Source organism: Garra rufa, chromosome 23, assembly GCF_049309525.1.
Source record: "Garra rufa chromosome 23, GarRuf1.0, whole genome shotgun sequence".
NCBI lineage: Eukaryota > Metazoa > Chordata > Actinopteri > Cypriniformes > Cyprinidae > Garra > Garra rufa.
Window position 1 is genome coordinate 24,282,490 of NC_133383.1, and position 25,712 is coordinate 24,308,201.

The following is a 25,712-nucleotide window of genomic DNA, read 5'->3' on the forward strand; positions in this document are numbered from 1 at the left end:
AGGGTCATTTTTATAAATTCAACTATTATTTTCTCTTGTGGACTATATGTGAACGTCTTTTATGTAAAATATCTTATTCAGGTCAGTACTAAATAAAAAATAACATGCATTTTGTATTATCCTTCTTATTTTTGTAAAATAATTAACATTTTGCAGATTCAGCAAGGTGTATGAAAACTTTTGACTTGTAAACTGTATTTGTATATATTTGTCCCTGTCTGGCTCTGGATAATCAGTACTGAATTATTTGAGATTGTTTCAATGTTGGAATTTTAACTATCAAACCAGATGTTGCAGTAATTTATTGAAAGCAGGGTTGCCAGGTCTGCGTAACAAAACTAGCCAATCAAAAACAGCCCAATATCCAAATCCAAAATATCAAATCTCAAAATATGCAATTCCTATACCTAACATACATATTTCACAGTCACTGTTGCAAACCCATATATTGTAGTAATCATAAACACAGCTCAAGAGCTCCTTACCAGTGGCTCTTCTTCACAAAACTTAACATTTACTGTAGTTTTATCATTGGTAGAATATACAATATTTCAGTATAAGCATTTCAGTCAAATATACTTTATGCAACATGTCAAACCATTAACCCGCAGCAACAATAAAACCGCAGACTTGGCAACCCTAATTGAAAGTTAATTTCACATTATGAGAAGATTTAAATAAACTCCAACCAAAGAGTTCATTATGACAGAAAAGTAAGTTGTCCACGCACAAGTGTGAGTACCTCACTGTAACCTCTAGCAGACCTCTAGATGATGCTGTCTCTGCATGCAGACAAACGCACATATGGATATAAACAAAATAAATGAACATTAAAAAGAGATGCACAAAAATCATGAGAATAACACAAGTGAAATCTGCCATGAGTATCAGTGAAATCATAAAACAACCCAGGCATAACATGAAAATATAATGATGACAAACATAAATGCAAGTCCCTGTAAACTAAATAAGATATTCAAATGATTTTTCTTTTAGAGCACTGCATGTGTATGATACCTGAAGCATGGCAGAGAGATCACAGTCTCATAGAATCTCCATGTGGCAATGAGATCGTCTCTGACGGGGTTGGTGGAGTAGTATCTCCATGCAGCCTGAAATCAATATTCAGTATTGAACATTAAGCAAATGTTCTAAAGAGGAATGAGCTTAAAAAGGGTAGATTTACAGCTGATTTTTAATGTTTCTGGTGACCTGTATTAATGAAGCTGCAGGATTTCGGCGTTTCTCAAAGTGTTTCTGTCTGTGCTGTTCCTGAACCTTCAGAGCCAACCCAGAACCAAGAATACCCTACAAACACAACCATATGTTAGGATAAAATACTGTCCTCCAAAGGCAAAGCGCAGTAACTACACATTTGGTCAAAATTAAGTTAAGGCTTAAAATGGACTTTGTGACAACTGTTTTGTCTTGTGACAAAGTCTCCTGGTTCAGTTTTGTCCCAGAGAAACAAGAGTATCAACATGTTTGACTAGCTGGCGTAAAAACTTTAAAGGCATTTTTCTCAGTTTCAGTGTTGGCGTAGTTACTGCACTTTGCCTTTGGAGGGCAGAATAGCATACTATCATACCTAACCATTTCCATTTTTAACCCATGTGATATCAGTGGTTCAAGCTTAATTTTACGAAGCTACAAGAATACTTTTTGTGCACAAAGAAAATTTTTTGGTGCCGGCTTCTGCACCAGCAGCACCACACGTGTGCTATAAACACATGAAAACTGACATGGGAGAGAAGAAATTCTTGAATAAAGTTATTATTTTTGTTTTCTTTGTGCAAAAAAGTATTCCCGTATCTTCATAAATTTAAGGTTGAACCACTGATGTCACATGGACCTTTCTAGGCCTTGAACATGTCAGTTGCATTGCTGTCTATGCAGTGTCAGAAACCTCTCGGATTTCATCAGAAATATCTTAACTTGTGTTCCAAAGATAAATGAAGGACTTGCGAGTTTGGAACAACATGAGGGTGAATAATTAATGACAGGATTTTCATTTTTGGATGAACTATCCCTTTAAATGTTTGCAACTGTTGGACTGTTTTTATACAGCTAGAATAATAACTGGAAGCAGATGACACTATAATTTAAGAATGGCCATACCTGCTCACGTTAAAAATAAGGTGGATAGTCTAGCGTTTATACTGTAATTTGTAACAGTGTAAATGTATACAGCAATTAGGAAAAAAATGACTTGTACTCACGGCTGGAAGAGCAAAAAACGACACACCGATAAGAGCGAAGGTCCCGGCCAAAAGACGCCCTGCCCACGTTTTTGGGGTCTTGTCACCGTAACCGATGGTTGTCAAGGTGATCTGACATGGAATAAAATCATATGTCATCAGTGTGATTAAGACAAGCATGGCTAAGAGGCTATTAAGGTACTTGAGCTGTAAAACCATTAAAAAGGTAGTATTAATGGAACTGCTGTTAACGTCACAAGGTGGTATAAAGGAGGCTGCTATAAAACCATCACAATCAGTAGTACTAATGGAACTGATGTAAAACTGTCACGAATGTCAGTGTTAAAGGAGCTGCTGTAAAAGGAATTGCCTGACATTTAAAAAAAATCACTTCTGAACTTGTGACACACAATGGTTCAGATTTTCCTCCCTATTAAATTGACTTTCACTTCTCAACAGGGAGGAAAGCTTTTATGCATCTGCAACATAGCAGCTCAAACATGGTAAAATCACTGAACAAGGAAAGCATTTCCTTTCACATTTTCTTTTGCAGTTCGAAAGTTTGGGATCAGTAAGATCGCTTATGCTCCTTAAGGTTGGATTTATTTAATCAAAAATACTGAAAAAATAGTAATATTGTGAAATATTATTGCAATTTATAATATATTGTAATTTATTTCTGTGATGCAGCACTAAATTTTCATCAGCCATTACTCCAGTCTTCAGTGTCACATGATCCTTCAGAAATCAATCTAATATGCTGATACTGTTAAAACAGTTGTGGTGCTTAATGTTTTTTGGAACCTGTGATTTTTTCTTTGATTCTATGATGAATAAAAAGTAAAAAAAAAGTACAGCAATTATTAAAAATAGAAATCTTTTCTAACAATTTAAGTCTATACTATCAGTTTTTATTTATTTAACACATCCTTGCTGAATGAAAGTATTAATTTCTAAAAAAAAATACAATTAAATTACTGACCTCAAACTTTTGAATAGTAGCGTATCCTATTTAAAATAAACACTGTTTACGTATCATAACTTTTTATTCTTATTTAAATATCCTGAAAACAGCCATCACAGGTTCCAAAAAATATTAAGCAGCACAACTGTTTCCAACATTGATTATATATCAGCATATTAGAATGATTTATGCAGATCATGTGACACTGAAGACTAATAATGATGCTGAAAATTCAGCTTCAGGAATAAATTAGATTTTAAAGTATGTTAAAATAGAAAATTGTTATTTTAAATTGCAATAATATTTCACAAAATTACAGTATTTTTTCTGCATTTCTGATCAAATAATAGATACAGCCTTGATGAGCATAAGAAACGTCTTACAAAAAACATTAAACCCTACTTTTCCCAAACTTTTGAATGACAGTGTATATTTTTGTGGAGTTGTGGAGCTGATTTTCCAGCAGTGTTTTCATTTATTCATTAAAAAAAGTAAAATAAAATTAACATTATACAACCTAGTCATATACAGCAGTTTGGTACAAATTTTAAAATGGCAATGAATGTATGAATGGTATATGGTATGAATTTGAAAAAAGAAAAGCTCATAAATGGAGCTAAAATCACAACTGCTGAATAAAAATGTCAAGAGTGAGTGTTTTTTTTTTGTTTTTGTTTTTTGCATAATTGTGGATCTGGATTTTTCAGTTAAATATTTTTTAAGTGAAAAAAATCCATTGCACAACCTAGCAATAATGTCAGTTTGGTACAAACTTTAAAGTGGCCATCAAAGCCTTGTCATCTCAAAAATGGAGCTAAAAACTATTTTTATATATAAAATTCTGCTCCTTAAGACTGTTTATTTGATTAAAAATACAGAAAAAGCTGTAATATTGTGAAATATTATTGCAATTTAAAATAGTCATTTCTATTTTAATATACTTTAAAATACAATTTAGTCCTGTGGTGCAAATCTGAATTTTTTTACATCATTAGTCTAGTCTTCAGTGTCACACGATCCTTCAGAAATCATTCTAATATGCTGATTTATTCTGTGCTGTTCTATTTAACTTTTTATTCACCAAAGAATCTTGAAAAAAGTATCATAGGTTTGAAAAAAAATACTGTTTCCAACATTGATAATAAATCAGCATATTAGATTTCTGAAGGATCATGTGACACTGAAGACTGGAGTAATGGCTGATGAAAATTCAGCTTTGCATCACAGAAATAAATTATATTTTAATGTATATTAAAACAGAAAACTGTTATTTTAAATTGCAATTACTTTATTATATTACTTTTTTCTGTATTTTTGATCAAATACATGGAAATCTTACAGGTCCAAAACTTTTGAATGGCTGTGTATATTTATATATTTAAATGCATTTTTAGATAAAACGAAAAAACATCCCATGCATGACCCAGAAGTAATGCAGGTTTGATACTAATTTTAACACTTTATATTTAAAATCTGCATCCGGTTTGCTACCTCAGTTCAACTTCATTTAAGACCCATTCTCAATTCAATTTAAAGAAAGTTCTGAAAAGAGTGCTGTGCGTCATTCTCACCAGTCCCCACCAGAGGGCGTCTGCATAGGTGTCAAAGTCCTGCGGTGGTGGTGTTGGGGAGGGGCTCTCAGTGTCTGTTAGTTCCATGGTGACATCATCCTTCTCAACCAGGTACACGAGGAAGGAAGCCAGGATCAATGACAGGAAGCCAATGTACCACGCTGTGATCAGCTCCTACCCGCACACACCAGCCAACCGGGAAACACACACAGCAGTACTGACATCAAACTTCACCAGACACTGATATCTGATTGTTTGTGCTTGCGTATGTACTTTGCATGTCTGTGTATCGCAGACCAAAGCATTTTTTGAGGGATGAGAGTGTGTGTGTGGGTATTTTGGATTGTGTGCATATTGCTGACCCCCTCGGTTTATTTGAGCATGCTTGACATGATTTAAACAAGCAAGACATGCTCATAGATGTTGATCGAGAGAGAATGACCTGTTTGTGTACATCACATCATGTGTGTGTATACCTTGCTGTGTGTGTATATTGCAGATCCCAGCAGTTTCCAGGTGCCTCCGCGGCGGTCCATTCGCAGCATTCGAAGGATCTGCAGGAAACGCAGACTGCGAAGTGACGTGGCCAACACATTTCCCTGGTTTCGTACGGCAACGACTGGTACCGAAGCAATCAGTACAAAGATATCTGACAACACAGAGATAGAAAAAGAACATTTGTGACCCTGGACCACAAAACCAGTCATAAGGTTAAATTTTACAAAACTGAGATGTATATAAAATATGAAAGCTCAGTAAATAAGCTTTCTATTGATGTATGGTTTGTTAGGATAGGACAATATTTGGCCGAGATGCATCTATTTGAAAATCTGGAAATCTGAGGGTGCAAAAAAATCAAAATCCTGAGAAAATCACCTTTAAAGTTGTCCAAATTAGGTTCTTAACAATGCATTTTACTAATCAAAAATTACATTTTGATACATTTACAGTAGGAATTTGACAAAAAATCTTCATGGAACATGATCTTTACTGAATTTCCTAATGATTTTTGGCATAAAAGAAAAATCAATAATTTTGACCCATGCAATGTATTTTTGGCTATTGCTACAAACATACCCCAGCGACTTAAGACTGGTTTTGTGGTCCAGGGTCACATTTATTATCCTATTAAAACGGCATTTATTGGATTAAACAAAACAATAAAAGCAGTAATATTGGGAAATATTATTACAATTTAAAATAACTATTTTCTATTTGAATATATTTAAAAATTGTATTTATTCCTGTGATGCAAAGTTGAATTTTTTGCATCATTACTCCAGTCTTCAGTGTCACATGATCCTTCAGAAATCATTCTAATATGTTGATTTGGGGTTTTAGAACTTATTACTATCACTATTTGAAACTATTTGACTAGGGATGTTACAATATCAAAATCTCATGATACGATAATATCGCAATATGAAGTCAATGATATATTTATTGCCAGTGTTGGGGAAAGTTACTTTTAAAAGTAATGCATTACAATATTGAGTTGCTCCCTAAAAAAGTAACTAATTGCACTACTTAGTTACTTTTTATGATAAGTAATGCGTTACATTTTTTCAGCAATAAAAAAAGGAAAACAAATGTTAGATTATCTTGAGTAATTTTTGCTTATTAGTGTAGATGAATTGGAGGTCGCAGCAAAGACATTTGTTAATAAAATGGGATTAAATACATAAAGGATATTTGTATTATTTAACATATTTAATTATTTCAGGTTTGCGTTGAATTTTATTGTTTTTATTCATTTTGAGGGATACTGTATCTGTTTTTTAGTGAGTGAGATGAATTAATGCAGGTTCACATTTATTCTAGAGCTACAGTAATCTTACTCACAATTTCTCTCAACATGGGGGGAAAAGTAACTGGCATTACTTATTTGAAAAAGTTACTCAGACATTTTCTTGTCAATTAAAAAGTAATGCGTTACTTTACTAGTTACTAGGAAAGAGTAAGAATATTACGTAACTTGTGTTACTTGTAACGCGCTACCCTCAACACTAATTAATTGCAATATTTTTTTAAAAGTTACAATTTTTTACATTTTAAAGTTAAATTATTCTATCTATTGCACTTTGAGAGTCGTGGCCAAAAGTTTTGAGAATTACATAAACATTGGAAATTGGAAAAGTTGCTGCTTAATTTTTCATAATAGCAATTTGCATATACTCCAGAATGTTATGAAGAGTGATCAGATGAATTGTATAGTCCTTCTTTGCCATGAAAATTAACTTAATCCCGAAAAAACTTTCCACTGCATTTCATTGCTGTCATTAAAGGACCTGCTGAGATCATTTCAGTAATCGTCTTGTTAACTCAGGTGAGAATGTTGATGAGCACAAGGCTGGAGATCATTATGTCAGGCTGATTGGGTTAGAATGGCAGACTTGACATGTTAAAAGGAGGGTGATGCTTGAAATCATTATTCTTCCATTGTTAATGGTGACCTGCAAAGAAACGCGTGCAGCCATCATTGCATTGCATTGCATAAAAATGACTTCACAGGCAAGGATATTGTGGCTACTAAGATTGCACCTAAATCAACAATTTATAGGATCATCAAGAACTTCAAGGAAAGAGGTTCAATTCTTGTTAAGAAGGATTCAGGGCATCCATCAAGCGCCAGGATCATCTCCTAAAGAGGATTCAGCTGCGGGATCGGAGTGCCACCAGTGCAGAGCTTGCTCAGGAATGGCAGCAGGCAGGTGTGAGCGCATCTGCACACACAGTGAGGCCAAGACTTTTGGAAGATGGCCTGGTGTCAAGAAGGGCAACAAAGAAGCTACTTCTCTCAAAAAAAAAACATCAGGGACAGATTGATCTTCTGCTAAAAGTATGGCGAATGGACTGCTGAGGACTGGGGCAAAGTCATATTCTCCGATGAAGCCTCTTTCCGATTGTTTGGAACATCTGGAAAAAGGCTTGTCTGGAGAAGAAAAGGTGATCGTTACCATCAGTCCTGTGTCATGCCAACAGTAAAGCATCCTGAGACCATTCATGTGTGGGGTTGCTTCTCATCCAAGGGAGTGGGCTCACTCACAATTTTGCCCAAAAACACAGCCATGAATAAAGAATGGTACCAAAACACCCTCCAACAGCAACTTCTTCCAACAATCCAACAACAGTTTGGTAAAGAACAATGCATTTTCCAGCACGATGGAGCACCGTGCCATAAGGCAAAAGTGATAACTAAGTGGCTCAGGGATGCTGTGTTAAAATATAGTATCCCAAACTTTAAAGACCTTTGTGTTAAAACAAGAAGTTTAAATATATTTTAAACTACACTTGTCGTTTCAGCCTATCGTTTCATATCGTCATGTGACCAAAATAATATCGATTCTTTTTTTGCTATCACAATATCATGATATTGATAATATTGTTACATCCCTATGAATGACGTTATTAATTTCTTTAAAAAAACTCACAAACAGTAGTGTATATTTATACAGTATGTGTATGTTTCAGTATGACTGTGTGTGTTTGTGTCAGTGTGTTTAACTCACCCAGAACACACAGTGGTTTGCGGGCGAATTTGAGCCGTCCTCTCCAGCCCTTGTATCGACAGCAGCAGCCGGCGGCCCATATCCTCAATGCAAACTCACCTCCAAAAATAAAGATTGTAAATGTCTCCTGCAGGTGAGAGAAACATCCAGTCATTTTCCTCTGAACCATTCAGTCTCACACACAAACACTGCATCGGCTATGAACAGAAAAAACTAACTTACCAGAATCACCAGCCAGTGAGCCGATACTTTCTCGTGCTCTTTGAATGTTGTTAAAATGGACAGAATCAAGCATCCCAGAACAATCAGAAACCTAGAGATTCAAAAAGCAGAGAGTGAGCGGGACCTTTAACCTGGATTATTATTGATAACTAAAACTGAAACCACTACAAAAAGTGTTATTTGAATAAAAAAAAAAACAATTGAAATAAAAATATAAATATAAGAAAGGTCAACTTATTTTAGTTCATTTCCAAGACATTTCTCTTAGGTTAAGTACTAAAATAAATAAAACTAAATAAACTAAAACTAATAAATAAAACCAATAAATACTATATAGACATAATAAAAATCACACACACAGCAAAATTAAAACTTGAACTGAAAATAAAATTAAAACCTGCATAAAATAATCTCTAATTCAAAATATTAACAAAAAATATAAATTGATACTAAAATGACACTGCCCCTGACCAGAGCAAAGTTTAAATCCATGTGGGGGAAAAAAACTGTGATGAAGATCTTTTTTAGTTGCTATGGATACCTCAGCTGAGTCATGATAAAATCTTTTTCTTTTTTTTGAAAGATCTGCTGCCTTTAGATATAAATGATCATGATATCTTTTTACCAGCAGAGGGGGCTGGTGAATATTTGGCACTATATTGAGAGGGAGAGAGAAAGAGAGAAGAATGTATTTGATATACACACACTTGCACAACAATCCTATTATCAGATGCTGAGCTGGTAAGATTTATAAGCTTATTTTTTTACTACAGGTAATCAGAAACCTGGTGCTACTGTATAGGACGCTTATTAATTCTCCTTCCTGAATTTCAAGCTAAACAATGACACATGCTGTGCTTGCTTTCCTGGGTATTTAATTATGAGTACTGAAAAGAAACGTTAAATGCTGTCATCATTTATTCACCCACATGTCTTTAGAAAACCATAATAAGATTTTTATGCTCCACAAAAGGACAAAAAAAAAGACACTGTAAGAGTAGCACAAGAGAGTAAAAGTGAAGGATACCATTTCAGCAAAAACTATAATCTGCTTCCACTTGGACGTACGTCACAATATAAAAGAAAAGACCTTTCACTCCTAGAGTTATAGTAGTTAACTTAATTTTTTTTTTTTTTTTTAAGATTTATTTTTTGGCCTTTTTGCCTTTATTAGGATAGGACAGATCAGATAGGACAGGAAGCGAGGTGGGAGAGAGTTAGGAGGCGGGATCGGGAAAGGTCCTCGAGTCGGGATTCGATCACAGGACACCCGGAGCGCAACGGCGCTATATGTCGGCGCACTAACCACACGCCAGTGACATAAAAAACAGTTATGTCACTTAAAATAAACAAAGGTTAATTGAAATAAAGACAAAATTTAAAGCTGTAACTTTTTTGTGTTCATAATGTGAATAATAAATGAGTACATCATGAATCCATTTTCCAAAGTGTGTTTTTAGCTTATCCTGAATCACTACAGTACACCTATAATACATTTTTATATTCAGACTATTTCAGACTGGTTCTGGTAGGAACCGCTGCGCTGTAGCCCAGTACCTGCATGATTCATCATAGACATAAACAGAGAGAAATAGTTCTGGCTACAGTGTTCTTCCACTAGACACATGCAGTTCTGTTTATTAACCAGTGCGCCAAAAGTTACTAACTGCAGCTTTAAAAAAAAAACAAAAAACTTGAAGGGATAGTTCACCAAAAAAAAATATTTGATGTTTATCTGCTTACCCCCAGGGCATCCAAGATGTAGGTGACTTTGTTTCTTCAGTAGAACACAAATAAAGATTTGCAGTCTTTCAGTCATATAATGGTGTCAGGATTTTAGTCTAGTTTGTCTTGTTTTTCCCAGTGTTTTCCCCCCATGTTTCCCATGTAATGGTTTAGTCCTTGTTTTCCCCTCTAGTTTTGGTTCCATTTGGTTTAGTCATGCCCATATTTGTATTTCCCCCTTGTTATCTCGTTTGTTACCACGCCCCGTTTTCTGTGTATTTAAGTCTGTGTCAGTTCACACCCCAGTGTCCATCGATAATTGTTACTTCAGTTTGGTTATGCTCCATGTCCTTTGTTTACGTTCTTAATAAATATCGGTGTTTATTTTACTCCGGTTCCTGCCTCTCCATCTCCACTCCTCATCCTGCTAACTGTGACAGATCGACGGACCTAACAAAATAAAGATTAGTCGGGCTGAGGTATCTCTACGGAGACTGCGGCAGGGCGGTCGATCGTTGGAGCGATATGTGGAGGAGTTCCTCGAGCTTTCACATCAGGTAGGCTGGCCCGATGCTTCACTTGGCGCCGTGTTTGTTTTGGGACTGGATGATGAGATTATCCGCTGCGATCTTCCAGCCTGTAAATTCCCATTGATCGAGCTAGTCAATCTCATTCTGTTTTTAAATGGGTCTGATTTCGAAGTTGAAGAAATTGGTCCGATCAGTCCGACTGAGTCTCATCATCCAGTCCCCTCTGAAGCACGGCACATTGCGCCAGTCTGCCATAAGCCGGGACCCCCCACATACCGTACCAACAGTTCGCACTGCCAGCCCAGTCTCCTATCCCCTGTCATCCTCCAAAGCAGCACCGCGATCCTCAGCCCGATCCTCAGCCCGAATCACTAGCCAAAATGGCCATCAAGCCTGAATCCCTGGCCAAGATGGCCGCTGTTCCTGAGTTCCCAGCCAAGATGACCACCAAGCCTGAGCCCCCGGCCAAGATGGCCGCCAAGCCTGAGTCCCCGGCCAAGATGGCCGCCAAGCCTGAGTCCCCGGCCAAGATGGTCGCCAAGTCAGAGTCTGCACTCAAGATGGCTACCACCAAGTCGGAATCTGCACCCAAGATGACTGCAACCAAGTCAGAGTCTGCTACCATCACGGCCGTCCTACCAGCTGCTGTTCCTGCTCAGTCAAGTCAGGCAGCACCTCCTGAGTCAGGTCAAGCAGCACCACCTGAGGCAAGTCAACCAGCACCTCCTGTGTTATGTCTGGTTCCGCCCAGCCTTCCAGAGTCTCCGCTGGTTCCGCCCAGCCTCCCAGAGTCTCCGCTGGGTCCGCCTAGCCTTCCTGTGACCGCGCTGCCAGAGCACCCTCCAGTGACCGCGCCGCCAGAGCGCCCTCCAGTGACCGCTCACCCAGAGCCTGCTCTTCCAGAGTCTCCGCTGGAGACGCCCAGCCCTCCAGAGTCTCCGCTGGGGTCGTCCAGCCCTCCTGAGCCTGCTCCTCAAGAGCGCCGTCCAGAGCCCGCTCCTCAAGAACGCCGCCCAGAGCCCGCGCCACCCAGAGAAACTAAACAGTATTAATATAATTTTTTACCTCTGATCCACTGCAATTTCCAACTGTCCTGAGCACGTTCACAACAGCTGGGGGGTGACGAAGAGCAAGCAAACATAACTTCAGTTGATCAGGCTCAAAAGTTGGGAGTTGTTAAAAAGTCAACACTCCCAGATGAGTTTGTGCAAGCAAATATAATCTTTTAGTTTTTAATCGGTTGCAACAATCAGGATAAGAACAAGTAATTACCATTTTGAGTAGCTGTCTTACCCACAAGCTTTCTGTCTAAACAATGAGTGACGTATACGTGCGACAGTATTTATATAAATACCGTTCAGTTTCTTGCACAGACCGACTGTTTCGTGTGTTAAGACCTCAATGTATTACCACAAGCCGCAGGGTTTAATTTGGTTTTGTCTGTGTTTGTTTTTTTTGACTCTCAAAGCCATGGATCCCATTCACTGCCGTTATATGAATGACAGACTGCAACGATTTGAGTTGTTAAATCTTTGTTTGTGTTCTACTGAAGAAACAAAGTCACCTACATCTTGGATATCCTGGGGGTAAGCAGATAAACATAAAATTTGAATCTAAAATAGTATCTTTAATGATAGTAAAATAATCAAAATAGTGCTATAACAAAAATTTTAAACAACTTTTAAGGGAACACCACGTAATAAAACCTACATCGATTTTTACATATTTTGGACAATGGAGGGTTCCATTATTTCGATGACATTCAATTGTTGCACTCCGTGAGCTACTGGCGCTGCCTGTTGCTATTTTTACTGCAACAAAACTCGGAAAATAAAATACTGATACGATGCCACATTGTGTGGCTTTTGGTGTTGTTCAGTCGAAGGGCAACAAGAGCAGCGATACAAGTCTTCACTGTTTTCCTAGTGACAGGAAGAGGAGAAATGAATAGGAAGATGCCTGTGGACGAATAAACCTTCCTAAAGACCTGCGTCTTTGTTCTCTCCACTTTAGCCCTGATGCCTTTGAGGCTTTTAGTAAACCACAGCTACTGAAAGAGCTTACAAACGGCGGAGACCATAAACGCTAGATGCCGTCCTGACAAGATGTAAACATACCGACATTTGTCATGAAGCCACAGCCACTGAAGGAGTTTCTCTGCGTGGATTTCATTCGATATCTGGGGCCTCATTTATAAAACTTTCTTACGCACTGATTTGATCTTAGAGTGTTCGTACGATCAAATCCACGTCAAAGTACAGATTTATAAAAACCGTCTTTGACGTGGAAAAGTACTTATCTCCACGTCAGATTCCAGCTTGGCGTACGACCGTTTCCTTGTGGTAATGCCTGGTATTGCAGATAGTTCAGCCTCACTATAATTTGATTTCTTGCACTCCTTTTTACTTGCCATTGTCACAGAGTTTTTGCTTTAGGAATGAGCTCATTTTATATGTTAATTAATTAAGCAGGGACGTTTCGACGGCGGAACATTCAGCTGCACACAATTCCACGATCATTTGTGATTTATAACCGAATGACTGGCGTACGCATGGATTTCGTGTGTACGTTCGTTTCTCTGAATCGCTCTTACGATCAAATCAGAAAAGTTCTTAGATAAAATCAAGGATGGTTTCTACGCAAGTCTTTATAAATGAGGCCCCTGGTGGCGTTTAGATTCCTTGTGAGGAAAAATAGATGGTACGTAAGCTCTTTCAGTAGCTGTGCTCATCAGTTGTGTTGTGGGTAAAAATAGCAACAGGTAGCGCCAGTAGCTCACAGAATGCAACCATTGTACATCATCGAATTAATGGTGCCCTCCATAGTCCAAAATATGTATAAAACGATGTGGATTTTTAAACATAACGTAAATCTTTCATGGGTTTTCTACTACGTTTCAATAAGAGACTAAATTTATGTTATATTAAGCCGTACAAGTCTTAATACCCATGCTTCCCATTTAAAGCTTTAGAAATACTGGAATACTCACATTCATTTTAGCATGGAATTGGTATCACATACTTAAACACAGAAGCACAGCCATTGTGTTTATTTAGTTTATAAATCTGCGTAATGATTTGTGACTGTGTGATTCAGCCTCTGTCCTCCGATGCCTTATTCTGCAGTGTTGTTTTGTTACGTCTGGGAATCTAGCTGTATTGTGTGGCATCCAGCAGAGCGTACATGCAGACTCACATATTTCTCTTATCGTCCTCGCTCTATTCGTCAGTTGACCTGTTGGCAGTTACTATGGTTTCGCATTTGTAGGTTATATCTGTGCTGTTTCCATGGCTACACATTCATCACACACACACATATACACACTGCCCCTACATGCTCAGCATTTAGTCTCCAATGAAAGCTTTTAGCATCAGCACACTAATAACCTGTAATGGTCATACAGCTCACTCTCTCTCTTAGTGTGTGTCAGCTGAAGTGTGCAGGATTTTCTTGAAGAGCGATGCTTCCCTCAACAGAACAATGGAATGCCACGACTCTCAGGGTGCTCATTCGTAACTACTGCTGTAAAAATATGATTATGCTCTTAATGAAAACAGCTATTAAGAGAGAAAACCACTCTACAAACCAATGTTGAGCTGATGAGGAAAACTATGATTATGAATACCACAAATTGACCAGTCTAAAGTGTTAACATGAACTGTCCAGTTATCTAGTTAAAAATGTTTTATTATTAATTTTTATGAATTATTATTAAATAAAAGTGACAAAAAATGAAGGAAAACATTTAAACATTTATAAATTAAATATTTTAGCATATTGTTACATATTTTAGTGTTGTTTTTACATTCTCTTCACCATTTTAAATGTTAGTGACTATTGGTGTGAAGTGAGCAACATCTTATATTACATAATCAAATGTTTGCGAGGTCTATAATATCAAAGCCTGAAAAATGATGGTGGTGTCTTATTTCATAATCAAATCAGATGACTGCATTCCAGCAACAAGATACACGTGTGCGATCACCCAATAGGCGTCACTGATGTGTAACCGTTGATAGTCTTGTGCTGATGCATTCATTTGGCTGAGGTTACAAATTCGTGGACATTTATATTTTGCAGCTTAGTTTTAAAGAATCCCCTAAAATAAAAAAATAAATAAAAATAAAAATAAATAAAATATTGGTAAACAATTTATTGTCCCTGCTCCGCCTTCTCTCTGTGAGTTGAGGCATTTTTGCAGCTTAGTTTTAATTAAAGAATTTCCCAAAATAAAATAAAAATAAATATTTTAACATATTGCTAAACATTTTAATGTCCCTGTTCCATCTTCTCTCTGTGAGTTGAGGCGTTTTTGCAGCTTATTTTAATTTAAAGAATTTCCCAAAATAAAAAAATAAAAAACAAATAAATAAAATAATTTAGCATATTGGTAAACATTTCACTTTTCCCTGTTTCATCTTCATCTTCTGAGCTGAAGCATTTTTGCAGCTTAGTTTATGTTAAAGAATTTCCCAAAATAAAATAAATTTAAATAAAAAACAAATAAAGAAAAATAAAATAATTTAGCATATTGGTAAACATTTCACTGTCCCTATTCCATCTTCTCTCTGTGAGTTGAGGCATTTTTGCAGTTTAATTTTAGTTAAAGAATTTCATAATCAATGGTGGTGTCTTTTTTCAAAATTCAAAAGACTGCTTTCCAGCAACAACAAGTGTCTGATCACTCAATAGTTGTTTGAGCAACTTAGTTTCGATAAAAGCTCTTTTTGGATTGACGGGAAGTTTTAAATGTTCCATTGTGTTTCCACAGTATATCAGACTCTTTTATCTTACAGAATCAAGGAAAATTTGATTGTTCGTAAAATGACCCCTTCAGTGCTGTTTACAAAGAACTCCAGAATTGTTAGAGATGTTTGTTGAATATAGAGGTTGGTGAGAGCAATCCACACCAATCAATAGTGATTCAGTTGGTAAGTGGACACAATAAAATCTGGGATCATTTTATACTCCACCCAATGGAGACAACTACGCAGTGTGTATTTTTTTTAACTTAACACCATATTAGACAATCAACATGCTGAGGCAAGAATATTTATTTTTTAGAATACTTGTTAATTATGGGGTAAACATGATTAGTTAATCTACTGTAATTCAATTTGACAGAGGCTTATAAAACAAAAAAATTATATCTAAAAATATCTAAAAACACATTACATAATTTAGTTTTGTTAGGGTTAGTTAGGTTCAAACTACACCCACATTCACATAACTGAAAACAGATATGAATACAAATAATTTAGACCTCTGCACAGATTTAGATACAGATAATGGGTTCACTTCAGAACACTAGTGAATACCTATAGCAAAAATATCTTCCAAGAATTTAGCGAATGCTAATATTACTAGTAAGTTATATCTGTTATTTATCTGAACTTCAAAAGGTCCTTTTTTAAATATATAAAAAAAAATCGTATTTATATACGAACATTAACGGGATAGTTCACCTAAAAAGGTAATTCTGTCATTAATTACTGACCCCCATGTCATTCCAAACCGTAAGAAATTAAGAGCCCTTTGAAACTGTATTTAAACTGCATTTTGGAAGTTCAAAATCGGGGGCACAATTAAAGTACATCATATGGAGAAAAATCCTGAAATGCTTTCTTTAAAAAACATAATTTTTTACGACTGAAGAAAGAAAGACATGAACATCTTGGATGACAAGGGGGTGAGTAAATTATTTGTAAATTGTTGTTTTTGATGTGGAGTTAAAACAGTGCATGCCTTCGAAAGAGAGAGTCTGTCATGGAAGGTTCCTTATGCCTGTGTTTTGTCTTGGTAATGCTGTGAGACTAATATATGTGTGTGTGTGTGTGTGTGTGTGTGTGTGTGTGTGTGTGTGTGTGTGTGTGTGTGTGTGTGGAGCTGTTTGTCTGATCGATGTTGAGGGCATATTGGCTGTAATGGGAGCATCAATATATGAGGTGAGTCATAACAGGACACATCAACCTTTATAATAAAACACATACACACACACACACACACACACACACACACACACACACACACACACAGACCCTTGCAGTTCTGGCCCAGAGCATGCTAGAGTGAATTATTCTGTAGTACTTGTGAGGAAAAGAGAAGGAGCCAGAGAGAGAGACATGTAGCCCCATTAGAGGTTATTAGTGAGGTGGATGTTAAAAGCACAGTATTTCTCTGCTGATTTCAGGGAACAGCAGATTACAGCTCTCAAAGGAGACCAGAGCACAAAGCGTGTGCAGACAAGAGGTTCAAACCCCAAAAATGGGTTGCAGATCTTTTTTGCTTGGCTGATTTTAAAATACTTACGCTTTAGGGTTATTAGTGATGTGTAGACAAATTGAACTGAAAATGCGAAATGGGAAATGAGAAATGATTTATCACGTAAATTGACATACAGTTGACATAAGGTAGGTTCCCCCCTTTTTAGATATCTAAATGTTTGCAGTTTCAAAAATATTTTTTACATTTTCTATCGTAAATATCAAAACTTAATTTTTGATTAGTAATATGCATTGCTAATAACTTCATTTGGACAACTTTAAAGGTGTTTTTCTCAATATTTAGATTTTTTTGCACCTTCAGATTCCAGATTTTCAAATAGTTGTATCTCAGCCAAATATTGTCCTAACCATACATCAATAGAAAGCTTTTTTATTCTCAATTTAAAATATCCTTATGACTGGTTTTGTGTTGCAGGGTCACATATTATTCTTTGAACTGTGAAAATAGTTAACATACACTCATATCACCACTGTGAAAAAGTAAATCCCATAATATTAAACCGAAATCTGCTTGGACAACAATAACTGCAACTGAACATCTCCTCCAGTTTGTTCAGAGCTTTGCTCGTCTGTTGAGCAACTTGTTCTTCTTTGAAAAGCTCTCTTTTAACCCTGACAATCTAGGTCTTCAAGTATGAACTGTTTTTTCACGTCCCCCTTCCTCTCTATAGGATTCAGCTCGAAACTTTAACTAGGCCACTCTAAAACTTTACTTTCGTTTCTTTTCAGCTATTGAAATGATGATTTGAATCCTGAACACCGACCTAACTCATGTATGAGACGCCTGCAGTTGTTCTGGGATCTTTTGAGACTTCCCGGATGAGGAGCTGCCGTGTTCTTGAAGAAATTTTGTCCGGCCAACCACTTCTGGGAATATTCAACACTACTCCATTCGAAGGTAATGGCTTGCACTGTGGTTCAACAGAGGTCAAGAAATAGACTTTGTAACCCTTTCCAAACGAATGTAACTTAACTTTTCTTGAGTTATTTCTTTAACTAGGGCATTGTGAACATATAAAAGCTTTGTAGTGAATATTCGTCTATAAAATGATTTAGTATTTGTCGATGTAAAGCCTGCCTGTGATAGTCTCCTAAATCTAACTGCCATTTTGTTTTCCCTTTTTTGAGTTCAAAACCAACTCATCTGCTTTTTTCTCATGTTTACATTTAGTCCACAAAAGAAAATAATATTTAAATTTGTAAATATGTCCCCGTTCAAAAGTTTTCATACACTTGATTCTTAATACTGTGTTACCTGAATGATCCACAGCTGTGTTTTTTTTCTGTGTGTTTAGTGATAGTTGTTCATGAGTCCCTTGTTTGTCCTGAACTGCTCGCTGTTCTTCAGAAAAATCCTTCAGGTCCCACAAATTATTTGGTTTTTCAGCATTTATGTTCATTTCCATCTTTTCACACCAAGGACATTTTCAACACAATGCATTAAGAGCTGGGGGTGAAAACTTTTTAAATTTAGTCAATTTAACTTATTTTGTCTTTTTGGACACATGTAAGTGTCTTCTGTAGCTTCTGAAGGACAGTACTAAATGAAAAAAATATGATATTTAGGCAAAATAAGAAAAATGTATACACTTCTTCATTCTGTTCAAAAGTTTTCACCCCCTGGCTCTTAATGCATCATGTTTCCTTCTGAAGCATCAGTGAGCATTTGAACCTTCTGTAATAGTTGCATATGAGTCCCTCAGCCAGTGTTGTGCCTGAACGAGTTCATTGAACGATCGTTCATGAACTCGTTCATATTCTGGGTGAACGTGAACTGAACGTGCTGTATATCTGCCTGATGAACGTGAACGTGAACGCGCTCATTCTGGCGTTTATGAACGTCGTTCTCTCGTAGTTCAATTTTGTTCTAAAGAGTGCCAGATTTCTATGGAGCCAGGCAAAATCCCGGCTATAACCACTGACTGCACAATATCTAGGCTACAACCGCTACAACACAATCTACAACGGGCCTTATTATATAGGGGAAAAGACCAGATCTGGCAACACCAGCCGCCACAGAGTCGCACCGCGCATGCGTCATCAAATTGCGAAAAATGAATAGAGGCAAAATCCGATGAAGGCAGCGGCACTACTTCTGTCTCAATGATGAATGAAACTTCATATGTCCACTTAAAATAATTTTTTGAAAAGGTCAGTGATGATCCAGGTGGGAAAAATCTTACCTTTTTGTGTAAACTGTGCCCGTCGGGTTTCAAGAAGCAACTCCGCGTAAAAATAAAAGAACTATGAACTAGTTCATTTTGGAACCTGCGAACTTAGTTCAAAAAATTTGAATTATGAACTATGAACTGAACTAGTTCATTTTAAAATGTGTGAACTGAACTTTGAACTAGTTCATGTAGAAAATGAACTTTCCCAACACTGCCCTCAGCTGTCCTCAGTGTGAAAAGATGCATCTTAAAATCATACAGTCATTGTTGAAAAGGGTTAAAATACACAAAAATGCTGAAAAACCAAAGAATTTGTGGGACCTGAAGGACTTTTTTGAAGAACAGTGGGCAGTTTAACTGTTCAGGAAAAACAAGGGACTCATGAACAACACAGCTGTGGATCATTCAGGTAACAACACAGTATAAAGGATCAAGTGTATGTAAACTTTTGAACTGGGTAATTTTTTGCAGATGTTTTTTAGCAAATATATGTACATAGTACTATTACAAAACATCAACAAAGATCCTTGTACTTTTTAGGTCATTTGCATATCCCATCTTGCCTCCGGCACCAGAATCATTCATCCACATGCCAAACACCTAGACTTACACATTTACATTTACATAAGGTGTCATGTACGTATAAGCCAAACACACAAGTCTTCCTGTGTAGGCATAATCTGTTTGTTCACTTTTAGCTGTGGCTCTAATTTGGGACAGTTGCTGAGCAACAGAAGCTGCGGAGCACATCCCTGTGTCATGCATAGGAAATAAAACACATGCACTCACTATCACACACACATACACACAAGCATGAACGCTCACACACACACTCCGACACTTACTCCCTTATTTTTGTTTGCTGTCGGTTGCACCAGCAACTGCTTAAATTAGAGGTGTGTGTAAGTGTGTGTCTGTGCGCTGAGGAGGCTGAGTGGTGTAAATATGCTGGAAGTGTGTATGTTCATCGGCAGACAGTTGAGCAGCCCTCCTCCGCTGCACAAGGCGATGTTACCGTGGTAACCTGTCACATGACTATGTGCTTGAGGAGGCAGTAAAGCGGCCATAGCAAATAGAGAGAGGAAAAAGACAGAGGTACACTGTAAGATGCTATTTTTAAATCAAATTAAATCCATTTTCTACTCTATAAAACACATCTAAGTGCTTCGGTTGGATGGGGGAAACACATTAACAAAGTTTTTAGAAGTGGACAGATCCGCCTTTTTCAAGAAATGTATAAACTCTTCAGCGAACACTAGATTCACAACTGTTACTATGCATTTTGCATGTTACAAATAAACTCTAAAACAATGTTAAACCCAAATAATAAAATGCAACTAAACATATAGGCCCGGTTTCCCAGACAGGGCTTAGACTAAGCCAGGATTAGACCATAGTTCAATTAGGACATTTAAGTAATTTTTATAAACATGCTAATAAAAAAACATTACTGGTGTGCATCTTGAGACAAAATAAAGGCACTGATATATTTTAAAATCAATCAGTGCAATTTTATTTCAGTTGAAACAACTCAGACTTACATTTTAGTCTAGGACTAGGCTTAAGCCTTGTCTGCGAAACCAGGCCATAATGTATGGACCTATTATCAGCGCTGATATTAAAGAACAAGTTTACTTCCAGGACAAAAATGTACAGATGATGTACTCACCACCTTGTCATCCAAGATGTTCATGTCTTTGTTTCTTCAGTTGTAAAGAAATTGTTTTTTAACGAAAACATTTTAGAATTTTTCTCCATACAGTGGACTTCTATGGTGCCCCAAGTTTAAACTTCCAAAATGCAGTTTAAATGTGGCTTTAAACAATCCCAAATGTGGTTGTAAACGATCCCAGCCGAGGAAGAAGAGTCTTATCTAGCAAAACTTTTTTTAATTTTTTTTATTACAGTTTATATACTTTTTAACCTCAAACGCTCATCTTGTCTTGCTCAAGACAGTTAGGGTATGTTCAAAAACTCCTATCTCATTTTGTCCCTCAATTTCAAAATTGTCCTACATCGCTGTTTTACCTTTTTTGTTAAGGGTGTTTGAACTTCTTTGCCTGTTCACTTTGTAAACACTGGGTGGATTTTTGAAGTTGAGGGAGTTTTTCAACCTACCCTAACTGTTTTGAACCAGAGATGCACAGACTACTCATGCACATCGCAGAGAGAGACACAACAAGCATTTGAGGTTTAAAAGTATATTGTAATTAAAAAAAAAAAAAAAAACAGATCGTTTCACTAGATAAGACCCCTTTTCCTCGTCTGGGATCATTTACAGCCGCATTTGGGATAATTTGAAGCTGCATTTAAACTACATTTTGGAAGTTCAAGCTCAAGGCACCATAGAAGTCCACTATATGGAGAAAAATCCTGAAGAGTTTTCCTTAAAAAACATAATTTCTTTACAAGAAAGAAAGACATGAACATCTTGAATGACAAGGAGGTGAGTACATTATCTGTAGATTTTTCTTCTGGAAGTGAACTTCTTTAAGCATTTTAGTTATCGGTCATTTTCAAAACCAATTTGCAGATAAAATAATGTAAAAGTATTTAAAGGAAGTTTTTGTCAGAGCCCTTGTTATTCTTAATTTTGACTTTAATTTTCATTTTTACAAAATGATTCAAAATATCGGTTATCGGTCTACTTGATCTGTAATAATCGGTATTGGCATCGGCCCTGAAAAACATTAAAATGTGTTCACTTGCAGTAATAATAATAATAATTGTGAATTATTGGCTGCCAAAAGCATAAAACAACCAATTCCTATCCATGTTGTGTTAAAGGGGCTTAATATACCGTAAATTTTGTCTCTTACTGAACTATGTAGTAGAAAACCCATGAAAGAATTATGTTATTTATTTCGATGACATGAAATAGCACTCGGTGAGCGACTGGCGCTACCTGTTGATATTATTACCCCAACACAACTCGCAAATTAAAATACTGATACGATGACCACAGCTACTAAAAGAGCTTACACTATATATAAGCGTAGGCTTAAACCAAATGCTGTATCATCGATTTTTCCCCTCAAAGAGTCTAAACATACACACTGGATATCAAGTGAAATCCATGCTGAGAAACTCCTTCAGTGGCTGCGGCACCATGACAAACATCATTTTTACATCTTGCCAGGATGGCATCTAGCGTTTCTTGTCTCTGCCATTTGTAAGCTCTTCCAGTAGCTGTGGTCTACTAAAGGCCTCAAAGGCATCAGGGCTAAAGTGGAGAGAACAAAGATGCAGGTCTTTAGGAAGTTTTATTCATCTACAAGCATCTTCCCATTCTTTTCTCTTTCTCCTCTTTTTATCACTAGAAAGCAGTGAAGACTTACATTGCTTCTCTTGATTCCCCTTCGACTGAAAATTACAACCAAAAGCCGCACAATGTGGCACTGTATCTGTATTTAATTCACTGAGTTGTGTTATGGTAATAATAGCAACCGGTTGCAACAGTAGCCAAGTGCAACCATTTCATGTCATCGAAATAATGGCGCCCTTCATAGTTCAAAATATGTATTAAATTATGTGGATTGTTTAAATAATGTAAATCTTTCATGGGTTTTCTACTACATATTTCAGTAAGAGACATAATTTTTGTTATATTTAGTCTTCTGTCATAAAAACTTTTGAGAAATTTCATTAAAAAATACTGTAATGGAATATTTTTATTTATATGTATGAACAAAAATAAGGTAATACTAGGCTTTTTTATTCAAGATTCTGGGCTGTGTACTATTCAGAAACGTAATGAACTTAAGTTTAATTCTAAAGATGATTTTGTGCTTATCTTGTATAGCCACTGATGCATAATGTAGAATACTGAACTGGGTGTCCTGAAGCAAAACCAGAATAAGATTAGACAATGATTTGGCAGAGCTTTTAGCTTAAATATATGGAAGAAACTAACAGATCTAATACAGAATAGATCTAATAAAGAGCTGCAAACAGGAAGGAAGCCCCTGATGGCCTTACATCAAGCTGCTCAGTTTTGACCATATTCACTACTTCGCCAGTACTTTACAGCAACAGAACTTCGTTAGAAAGGTGCTGCCGCATAAAACTTCAAGCTAGAAAGTGAAATGACTCATGAATGATCACCGCTGTGCTTTTGAGCAAGGCACCAGGGAGATTGTCCCTGTAATAAATGTACTATAAGCTGCTTTGGATAAAAAGGTCTGCTGAATGACCACTTCTTTCACACGACAAGTAGCATTTCAGACTTATTGCAAGTCATTCTGTCAGAGTAGGCAAAGATTTGGAGCTTGAGGGAATTGGACCTGCTTGCTTGTCCAGTACATTTGGGGACTCTTACCCAGACAGACCTGACTCAGGCAGATGTGTGTGTGTGCCGATGGCAGAGCCGGCGCTCATGGCCTCATTAAACTCAGCAAGATCAATCAGTGGTGGATCATTTTATGCTTCCCTTCAAATGCTTCAAACAAATTCTGTATTCAGCAGGATACATTCACCTGTGCAGAGAGCACCTACTTTCACCACTCTATTGATGTTTCTTTTGCTTTCTGCGTTAATTAAGCGTTAACAGGCACCAGGGTTGAACAAACATCAGCATTTAAAGAAATACTCAGGTTCGATGAGACATGAGAAAGCGAAATTCACTTTTACATGTTGTTTGCATATTAATGTGTCTTAGTGTTTTTTGAATCCCTAAAAAAACTAAACAGGCGTAATTATCAAGCCATTCTGATTTTCTGAGTAGTAAGCCCTGCCCACAACTGCTGACGGAATGTCCTGTATTAGCATATTTCCGCCTTTAGCCTGTTGTACACTGTTTGCTATTTTCTCTGCACTTAAGCAGCTGTAGCAACAATAGTGTCTTATAAGCAATGCAAGTGTTTTGTATTTGGATGTAAAAGTGAACATAAGAGTGTTCATTTTCTCCCCACATCAGAATCACTGAGGACACAGTGGATAAATTTTGTTTTTAATGCTAGCAGTAACTATCAGTAACTCATTATCATTTAAAGAGGCATGTACCAAAACGGGTCACTTTGAACAGAGCTGTTTTTGACAGACCGTAGGGCTGTCCTCGACTAAAGATTTTTCTGGTCGGCCAGCAGTCATTCATTTCAAGCATTAGACCATATAATAAGCCATATAAATCATAATAACAAGCCTTTAATTGCCTACATAGCCTAATAAGTGCTCAAGCACACGCAAATAAAACTTGCCACAGGGCAACGGCAGAAGTAATGATTACAAATGAGTCAGGGAAAAAACAGCAAGGAGACTGCATTAACGTTTTAATAATTAATTAATAAACTACTGATTTCTTTGTTTTTCGCATTAAGAGATGAAGTCGGCGACACTGACTTAGCGGATGCGAATGCATGTTTAATACGGATTATATAACCTGAGTTTTCTATTTTAATTGGTTCACTTAAAAGTTGACATGCCTGTAAGGCAAGTAACACCCTTAAGTTTTCACACTTAAGTTTAGAGACCGAGACAGCAGAAAGCACATCCTGTTTGCTTTCATTATTTTACAAAAGCACAACGTTTCGTTGTTATTGTGAGTTAGCACACAAATAAACAGAGTCTTTACAGATTCAAAAGATGCATTTCTTTTATCTGTATGACCAAAAATGACGGAGTATTTTAATGATAGGTGAGCGTTTAGATGCCCTGCCCGATTTACTATATTACCATATAGATCAGCCGTTAATGGTTTGTCCGTCACAGACTACGTGGCTTCGCCACTTCCTGTGGAATTTATTTCCAGCAACTAGGCGTCTAATAAAATTTTGGTCGACCATGCCTCTTCTCATTGACTAACGATTAGTCGACTATTAGGGGGCAGCCCTACATGACCATTGAGGAATTTTAACCAAAGTATGTTGCAGACATTGGTGGAAAATGGATATCACCCTTGTGTCTTTTCAACCTGTATCACTTTTTTTCTTCTGCTGACTATTTAGAAGATGTTTGAAATGTTTTCCGTATTAATTTTCATTTAATTCCTGGCCACTTATTGAAAATGTCTGACTAATGAAAACAGACTACGCAGATGACATGGAATATGTGAGTGGCGCAACTCTCTCACACACACACACACACACACACACACACAGAAAATGCACCTCACTTCAGGCAACATTTACTCTGCACTACTCGCATATTATAGTGAGAATCTATCCGTCTCCATGAGACAGCAATGTTTGCTTACAAACCAAATTACTTGTAAAAGCCACAATTCAATCCTACAACTGGAGTCTGTTCAGTTGTTACGAAGAATTATTATGTGCACCTTTTTGTGGATTCTTGTCACTTTAATTTATAGGTACAGAACCGAGAAGGATATTAAATCATAGGAAGTAAGGTAGAGAATGTGAATGAGACATGTTAGATTTAAACTCAAGCTGCCCAGATGGGCACCATGTCTCATGAGCCACCTTCTCCAGCAGCTTTAATTCAGTTTGTCAAACAAGTTTGCTAAGCAAAAAAGAAGAACACATTATTTTGTTGGCACACATCTGAATACACACACACACGCATACAGAGGGATTTCCCACTC

General features: G+C 36.9%; 1 protein-coding gene across 2 annotated transcripts in view; it reads right to left on the minus strand.

The window, feature by feature from the left end:
* Positions 1–25,712, minus strand: part of kcnq3 (potassium voltage-gated channel, KQT-like subfamily, member 3) — a 51,731-nt gene that overhangs the window by 16,887 nt on the left and 9,132 nt on the right. For both annotated transcript variants that reach the window (XM_073829641.1, XM_073829642.1), the window contains 7 exons: positions 8,465–8,555; positions 8,243–8,369; positions 5,210–5,382; positions 4,734–4,907; positions 2,220–2,330; positions 1,213–1,308; positions 1,018–1,112 (listed from right to left, as the gene is read on the minus strand). In XM_073829641.1, the coding sequence (XP_073685742.1) occupies positions 1,018–1,112; positions 1,213–1,308; positions 2,220–2,330; positions 4,734–4,907; positions 5,210–5,382; positions 8,243–8,369; positions 8,465–8,555 (867 nt within the window). The remainder of the gene's footprint in view (positions 1–1,017; positions 1,113–1,212; positions 1,309–2,219; positions 2,331–4,733; positions 4,908–5,209; positions 5,383–8,242; positions 8,370–8,464; positions 8,556–25,712) is intronic.